The 8,641-nt window shown below is 44.9% G+C and overlaps 1 protein-coding gene across 1 annotated transcript; it reads left to right on the forward strand.

Moving 5' to 3' along the window:
* The first annotated feature begins 47 nt into the window (after nucleotides 1-47).
* Rpl15 (ribosomal protein L15) lies at nucleotides 48-3,331 on the forward strand. The gene is made up of 4 exons (NM_139114.3): nucleotides 48-116; nucleotides 586-767; nucleotides 1,009-1,145; nucleotides 1,787-3,331. Exons 2-4 carry the CDS (start codon nucleotides 596-598, stop codon nucleotides 2,090-2,092), a joined length of 615 nt encoding a protein of 204 aa, NP_620814.1. The 5' UTR covers nucleotides 48-116; nucleotides 586-595; the 3' UTR covers nucleotides 2,093-3,331.
* The last annotated feature ends 5,310 nt before the right edge of the window (nucleotides 3,332-8,641 follow it).

Below are 8,641 nucleotides of genomic sequence, written 5' to 3' on the forward strand. Positions count from 1 at the left end.
GAGGCACGGTGCGGCTACCCCGCCCCACCGGAAGAAGGGTCGCCGGGGTGGGGGAGGAGCCACAAAAGGGATTGTGGGAGAAAGGCTTCTTCCTTTCCTCTAGTGGCAGCCATCAGGTAGGCAGGCTGTGTGGTGTTTGCATTTCTATCCGTCGCGAATCGCGCTGTTCTTCAGCCATCCGGCCTCGGCGACCCTGCGGCCTTGGAGCTTCTGCCTCGCACGAGCGTCTAGTCAGGATACGGGGTGGAGGGGGCGCGGATACGCAGCCATCCGGGAGGCTTGAGAGACGCCTTGGCGGCAAGATCCGAGCTGGGCCCGGGACTGAAGGAGGCGTGGGGTGGAAGCTGCCGCTGCTCAGGCCGCCCGGGTGGGACGAAGCTCTCCCGGTCTTACTCGCGGTGGCGGTTACAATCCTGGTGGCTTCCCGGAGCCTGGGGCAGTCAGTCCCGCCTAGCCGGCCCTGCGCCCTGCTGCTAGTACAGAAGCCTCCTCATTCCCGGTGGACGGTGGGGCGTCAGGACGCATGGACCGGCCCTAGTCACTGTCACGACGATCACTCTTTCGATTTGCTTCTTCCTTTCAAAGGTGAGCCAAGATGGGTGCATACAAATACATCCAGGAGCTGTGGAGGAAGAAGCAGTCCGACGTGATGCGCTTCCTTCTAAGGGTCCGCTGCTGGCAGTACCGCCAGCTCTCTGCGCTGCACAGGGCTCCCCGCCCCACCCGGCCTGATAAGGCGCGAAGGCTGGGATACAAGGCTAAGCAAGGTGGGTGAGATCACATTGTGGGTGATCGATACGACACTATCCCGGAAAAGCCTGTGAGCATCAGTTTGGAACCTCCCCCACACACACCCAAAAAGACCTGGTTAATTTAGCCATGCCAAATGTGATAAGGGTTAGACACACTTTAGTGTGCACAGTCTACCTACCTTTGTAACTAAGGGGAAGCATTGGGAAGTCTTGATTGAGTCTAACATTGGTGGCTGGGCTTTTTTTGTTTGTGTAGGTTATGTCATTTACAGGATCCGTGTCCGCCGCGGTGGTCGCAAGCGCCCAGTTCCTAAGGGTGCAACCTACGGCAAGCCTGTCCACCACGGTGTTAACCAGCTGAAGTTTGCCCGAAGCCTTCAGTCTGTTGCTGAGGTAAGCGCTTCGAAGCAGCAGTTGTCTTTGACAACCCATTAGGGATGGTGGGCAAGAAGAAATGGGGGGACACTGGGTATGAGGTGGGGCTGGAGGGGTTTTGTAGTTAAATCTTGGCAAAGAGTAATCACTATCAACTCTTTACTACCGTTCTAGTGCTTAAATATGTACTGGACGGGTCTTGTTTTGGGGGAGCAGAATTCTGAGCCATTCTCCTGTTTTATCTACTTATTTACATTGCTAATGTTCTGTGGTGGTTACTCTTAGGTTGCTAAGCTCTGTTCTGTTATAGGAGACTCCGCGAGCTAGAACTTTTTACATTTTTTCGTTCATTAAATTATGTATAGGGTTGTGGGCTTGATCCCCATTACTGAAGGGGATTGGGACAGCACTCAGTTTCGTGCCTGGGGTTAGGGAGAATAAGAAGGAATGGTGTACTTCTGTCTACGTGCCCACTAGTCTTTAATTCTTAAGGTCTGTGGGGACCTGGCCTGCTTTAGTCTCAGCTGACAGCCCAGAGTGGGAAGGATTTTTTTGTTGTTGTTGTTGTTGTTGTTGTTGATTTTTTTTTTTTTTGGTCTAATTTACTGCTACACGTAGCATCAGAAACTGACTGGTATCTTACCTTCCCCCCATTTTAGGAGAGAGCTGGGCGCCATTGTGGAGCTTTGAGAGTCCTGAATTCCTACTGGGTTGGTGAAGATTCCACATATAAATTTTTTGAGGTTATCCTCATTGATCCATTCCATAAAGCTATCAGAAGAAATCCCGACACCCAATGGATTACCAAACCAGTCCACAAGCACAGGGAGATGCGTGGGCTGACATCTGCTGGCCGCAAGAGCCGTGGCCTTGGAAAGGGCCACAAGTTCCACCACACCATTGGTGGGTCTCGCCGTGCAGCCTGGAGAAGGCGCAACACTCTTCAGCTCCACCGTTACCGCTAATTGACGTAATATTTGTAAAATTCATATCCAATAAACAACTTAGGACAGTCCTCTCTGCTCACAGGTGTTATTTGTCTGTTAGAACTAGCCTGCGGGTCGTGAGTGCTCTGTGGGGGATGGGAGCTAAAGTGCAGTAGTAGGAAACGGCGAGTGGCGGCGCGTCTTGTTTCTGATGTACTCTGTTTGCAATTTTTGCTTAGGGGATTAAGTGTATAGTGTTTGTGCCAAGTGGTATCCTGTGTGTAAGACTTAAAGTCCTGAAACTAGCCTAGATGCATGAGAGAGAACCTACAGCTTTACAGTGGGGTCTCTGTTCACTGAAGTGGCTGGCTGCTTGGAAGCTGGATGAGTACAGACAGGGAGTTGGATTTTGCTTAGAAATATGTAGGAAGAGAGGGCTTCAAACCTGTTTTGTGACTATTCATAGAAGAGAGATCAACTATAGCTCACATTTTGAGAATTGAATCCGTGTTCCATTTTCAGAACACTGGGTAAATTTGTTGGAAGAGGTTTCACTTCTGTTGGATCTAGAGCATAGGTTTGACATGTGTGGATTTTGAAGCTAGTGAAGATTGAACAGTGGATAGGGAAGGGCAGATTATTTCCATTAGGATTTATAAGCTAGTAACCATGTGGTTGCAAGTTCCTGTCAACCAAGCAAACACAGTAAGTGGTGTCAGGCTTACAAACATTAAGCTTTAGTAGCAGCTGGTGTGTGAAGAGGCAGGTGGATCTCCAATTCCAGGACTGCCTACAGTATAGAGAAAATGTCTCTATTCCCGTCCATAATAGAGCAAAACCAAAAATTGGGGGCTTCCAATCAATTCGTCTTGGGTAAGGAACGTCCATTGGTAGTTTGATTTCATTGTTTACAGTCTGCCCGTGGGTAGATGCTCAGGTTGCTGTCTCCTGGCATTGCCTGGACATTCTACACTCATAAAGGCCACACATGCCACTATGTTTTATTTCTATTTGTGCCATGCCTTGTAGTTTCCCAAAGTGATTTGAGTGGAAAAAGCAGAAATCGTCCCTATTACATCTGGGTTTGCTCTTTTGGACAGCAGCTAGCTTGGTATCCAAGTCTAAGTGATGCTTTTATTAAACCGATTTTTCCTTGGAGATTTTTAAAGGAAGATTTGATTTCCAGAAAATACTTGAGACCTAAAATTCTCAGCAAAACAAGTCACTGTGTGTAGAGGTTGTTCAACTAGAATAATAAATGTCTGTTAAACAAGTGGACCTATGTTATCTTTTATGTTAAAGCAAATGAAGAACTTGTAAAAGATAGCTGATGGTAGAAATGGCAAACATAATTTGAGAGAATATATAATAGAATCCTAAGAATTAAACTGCTTGGGACTGGCACTGGAAAGATTTTCTGCTAAAGCCGGTCAGTGGTTACACAAGCTTGTCTTTTTGTCCTTGCCACCTTTCAGATCAGTCTACACAGCAGCTTAGAGGGGTCTTGTTAAATTGATCCTGGCCTTTTTGTTCTGGAAAGTTAAAAGCAAATGATCTGTGCCTGCTGGCCCCCGTTCCTCAACCCTTGTAGATCTTTTCCCGGATAGCTGGAGTCTATTAAATGTTCTGTGACCACTGCTAATAATTTCTGGGTTTATTTCAGTTTCATATAGCTGAGCCTGTCATTTTAACTTCTTCCTTCACCTTGTAGGTTCAGGGATCATAGCAGGCATCCATCAACACTGACAGGAAGAAGGATCTTTGGTTTAAGATTTATTTTATGTGAGTACACTGTCGCTCTCTTAAGACATACCAAAAGAGGTCATCTGATCCCATTACAGATGGTTATAAGCCACCATATGGTTGCTGGGATTTGAACTCAGGACCTCTGGAAGAGCAGTCAGTGCTCTTAACAACTCGCAGAAAGGAATGTGCCTCCCAGATTATTGTCCTGAAGGCAGTTGGGGTAATCAATTTCTTGGATTCTTGTTTTAGATTTTTGAGATAGCAACAGACCTTAAATTGACATTCATTCCACCTTCTGAGTATAAAAACTGAAGTGTTTTTGCTTAGTAAAGTGCTACCTTACCAAGCATACATGATCCTAGGGATGGAATCCTGTGTGTGCTGGGCAAACTACCACCTTTAAGAATCACTTTGCTGTTGACACCGCCTTCCTGTAGGTCCCTCAAACCTTTGCTGGTCTCAAATTAGCAGCAGTTGAGGATCTCCTGTGAGTGGTGGGATTACATGCATATACCGTCATCACACTGACTCAGGAGATAATAAAATGTATTGTTCGTATTCAAATGGTAGGGTATTATACATACTAAATTTTTTGCTTATTTTTAGAAGAAGTCCAGTGTTGGGAAGGCTGGCCAGTTAGAAGACTTTCTAGCAGTAAGCTCTGAAATGAGCAATTTCTGCATAGAAGTACACTGCAAATGGAGGGTTAGTAGGAAACCCTGCTTCCTTCAAAAATTCCTGGTGTGTGTGTGTACAATCCAGTAGTTGGCATATGCCACTCGGACATTTGGCAATATTTGCAGATATTTTTGTCTGTCACTCTGGATGGATGTTTTGCTCCTAAAGTCCAATGAGTAGGAGCTGTCAAACACCCTGAAATGCTTCTGATCCAGTGGTACAGCCCTGTAATCCTAGCAAATCAGGAGGCTGAAGCAGGAGGGTCCCAAGTTCCAGGCCAGGCTGGGCTACATAACGACATCCTGTTAGACAAGAAAAAGTTGCAAACATCTTAACACACACACCTAATACTAGTAAGTACTAATAATACTGTGTGGGGAACCTTTCGTCATCTGTATGTAGAAACAGCTACATATGTATGTGTGTTATTTTCTCACACTGAAAACTAGACTGATTTTCCTCCCCCTCGAACACCGTCCCCAACAAGCTGAAGCCGAATGTGAAGCAGATCGAACCCTGATGCTCTAATGGTGAAGGCCAATGGCAGTTTATGCAGCTGTGAATTAAAAGAATGGCCTGGTTACTTGAGTGATGTCAGTGCATTGTTACTCCCTTGGCTGTTTTGTTTTTACTGCAAATGTCTTAACGATTTAAGTTCCATCTCAAACTTTAATTTGTGCTGAGTTCATCCCTTTGCACGTGTTGAGCATTTACGGGGGGGGGGGGGGGCACTTCCGGGTCAGCAGGGACAGTTTCAACTCAATTTATAAAGCAAAAAAGGGATGTGGTGGGCCTACAAGGAACAGTATTCCAAGACTTAGTTTTAATCATGATGATGATGATTCAGAGTTTGCCTATCTTCCTGAGAAAAATAAAACCTTTAGAGTGGTTTTCCTCCTTCAACAAAAGCATTCTTTTATGTTTTTTTTTTTTTTAAATAATGTTTACATGGGTTGCAAGAAGCTCGGAAGAAAACTTGTGGTGCTCTCCACCACGTGGGTTCTGGGGACCAAAGTCAAGTGGTCAACCTTGGTGGCCAGCTGAACCCTTTACCCGCTGAGCCACCTGCTGGCCCAAGACTTCCATTCTTGTAAAAATAAAATTCTATATCATGACTGAAGCTCCCCTCTTCCCAGTCCCACCCTTTCACTCTCCTTCCCCGACTTCCCTCCCTTTCAACATAGAGGAGAGGAACCCCACACACACACTCAAGTACCAACCCTCCCTGGCACATCAAGTTGCTTCAGAACTAAACAAATCCTCTCACACTGAGACTAGACAAGGCAGCCTAGCAATGGGAAAGGGGTCCAGAGACAAACAACAGAATCTGAGTCAGAGACATCTATTCCTATTAGGGGATCTACATGACGACCAAGATGCACATCTACTACATATGTGTAAGGGGCCTAGGTCCAGTCCAAGCATGCTCTTTGGTTGGTGGTTCAGTCTCCGTGAGCCTCCATGAACCCAGGTTGACTCTGTAAGTCTTCTTGTGGTATCGTTGATGCCTCAAGTTTCCTCAGTCTTTCTCCCCTCTCTTCCACCAGACTCCCTGAATTCTGCCTAATGTTTGAATGTCGGTCCCTGCAGCTGTTTCTGTAAGTTTCTGAATGAAGCCTCTCAGATGATAGTTATGCTAGGTTCCTGTGGGCAAACATAGAAGACTATCATTAATAGTGTCGGGAGTTGACTCTCCCATGGGATGGGTCTGTTTCTGTAAGTTTCTGAATGAAGCCTCTCAGATGATAGTTATGCTAGGTTCCTGTGGGCAAACATAGAAGACTATCATTAATAGTGTCGGGAGTTGACTCTCCCATGGGATGGGTCTCAAGTTGGGCCAGACATTGGTTGGCCAGTCCCTCCATCTTTGCTCTTATCTTTATCCCTGCATATCTTGTGGGCAGAACACATTCTGTGTCCAAGATTTTGTGGGTGGATTAGCGTCCCTCTCCCTCCACTGGAAATCCTGCCTGGCTACAGGAGGTGCTCAACTCAGCTCTCTATATCCCCACTGCTAGGATTCTCAGCTAGGGTCACCCCCCATATCCTTCTAGAAGCCTCCCCCACCCACCCAGGAGCCTCCCCTATTCCCTCAGGAGCCTTCCCCCATCCAAGGTTTCCAGTCTGTCCTAGAGATGTCCCCACACTGAGCTAACAGGTTCTTCTTTAATCTATAGACCATAGCTTGAGGGATGGTTAATGAGGGTATTCAGTAGGACCCCTCCAATCCAATTTCACCTATCTTCTCTTTGTACCTTTAAAGCAATCTTAAAAGATTTCCCAGTTCGTTGGGTGGGCTCTAAAATGTACTTTGCACACACAAAGCAATGGCCTGGATGATGTCAGCTTTCCTTACACCAGGTCATAAGTCAGCAGTGAGCCTGGCTTCTCCTTTCCTTGTTTGACCCCTGGGACTTTGTGGTGTCTCTACTTGTTTGCTATTGATGTTTTAGCTCACTACCAAAACTTTAATGGCCTGACAACAGCCGTCTACAATGCCTGTAGTCTGAGTACTGAGGAGCCGTAAGGTTGAGGCCAGCCTAGTCTACACAGTGAGCTCCAGGTCAGCCACAGTTATGTAGTGAGAATATTCTTTAAATATTTTATTTTCAAATTTTTAAAGATATATTTACTGTTTTTATATAGATGGATATTTTGCCTACTAGTAGGTCTGTGCAATACAGGCCTGCAGTACCAGAGAAAACCAGATGATGTCTGATATTCAAAAACTGGAGTTACAGATGGTTATTAAGCACTATCTGGGTGCTGGGAATTGAACCCAGGTCTTCTGGAAACATAGCCAGTGCTCTTAAGCTTTGAGCTATCTCTCCAGATTTTACTTTTATGTGTGTGTGTGTGTGTGTGTGTGTGTGTGTGTGTGTGTGTGTGTGTGTGCTGTATGTGCACATGAATGTAAGTGCCTGAGGTGTCCAGAAGAGGATGTCTCAGAATCCAAAGAATTGGGCTTCTATCTGAAATATTCACTGACTCTCAACCCCATAGAGTATGAACTCAAAACCTTAGAGAAAGTCGAGAAAAAGCAAACAAACAGTTGAAGGAGATAAACAAAACTCTTCAAGACTGGAAATTGGAAATAGAAGGAAAAAAACAAAACAAAACAAAACAAAACAAAAAAAAAAAAAAACCATGAACTGAGGGAATTTTGGAAAGAGAAAATCCAGGTAAGTAAACAGGAACCACGGATGCGAGCATCAACAGAATACAAGAGATGAAAGAACTCAGGCATTGAAGATAATTGATACATAGGTCAAAAAATGTTAACTCTAAGAAATTCCTGACACAAAACATCCAGGAAATCTGGGACACTAGGAAAAGACCAAACCTAAGAATAATAGGACTAGAAGAAAACTAGCTCAAAGGCCCAGAAAATACTTTTAACAATGTCATAGAACAAAACTTTTCTAACCAAAAGGAGGAAGTGCCTATAAATGTTCAAGATGCTCACAGAACACCAAACAGACTGAACTAGAAAAGAAAGTTCCCTGGCTATATAATAATCAAAACACTAAACATACAGAGCAAAGAAAGAATATTAAAAGTTGCAAGAAGGAAAGGCCAAGTAACATATAAAGGAAGACCTATGAATTACACCCGACCTTTCAACAGAGACTCTAGGCCAGAGGGACCTGGACAGATGTGTTGCAGACTCTAAGAGACCACAGATGCACAGACTGCTATACACAGCAAAACTTTCGATCACCATAGATGTAAGAAACAAGATATTCTATGATAAAGTCAAATTTAAGCAATATCAACTCACAAATCCAGCCCTACAAAAGGTGTTAGAAGGAAAACTCCAATCAAAGGAGGTTAACTATACCCAGGAAAACACAGGGAGATAAATAATCTCACACCAGCAAAACCAAACAAAAGGAAGGAAAGCATGCACGCACGCGCGCGCGCGCGCACACACACACACACACACACACACACACACACACACACACACACATATCACCACCACCACCAACAACAACAGGAATCAGCTGTCACTGGTCATTGATATTTTGTCAATAACAATGGACTCAATTCCTCAGTAAAAAGACAGAGACTTACAGAATGGATGTGAAAACAGGCTCCATCCTTCTGATTGATGCAAGAAACACACTTTGCATCAAAGATACACATTACCTTAGAGTAAAG

The sequence above is a fragment of the Rattus norvegicus genome, chromosome 15, assembly GCF_036323735.1.
Source record: "Rattus norvegicus strain BN/NHsdMcwi chromosome 15, GRCr8, whole genome shotgun sequence".
Lineage (NCBI taxonomy): Eukaryota > Metazoa > Chordata > Mammalia > Rodentia > Muridae > Rattus > Rattus norvegicus.

Excerpts from the sequence above, each read along its gene's own strand:
- Rpl15 (NM_139114.3), top strand. The coding sequence starts at position 596 with ATGGGTGCATACAAATACATCCAGGAGCTGTGGAGGAAGAAGCAGTCC. Across the intron at positions 768-1,008 it reads GGGATACAAGGCTAAGCAAG|GTTATGTCATTTACAGGATC; the intron begins GTGGGTGAGATC and ends TTGTTTGTGTAG. Across the intron at positions 1,146-1,786 it reads GCCTTCAGTCTGTTGCTGAG|GAGAGAGCTGGGCGCCATTG; the intron begins GTAAGCGCTTCG and ends CCCCCATTTTAG.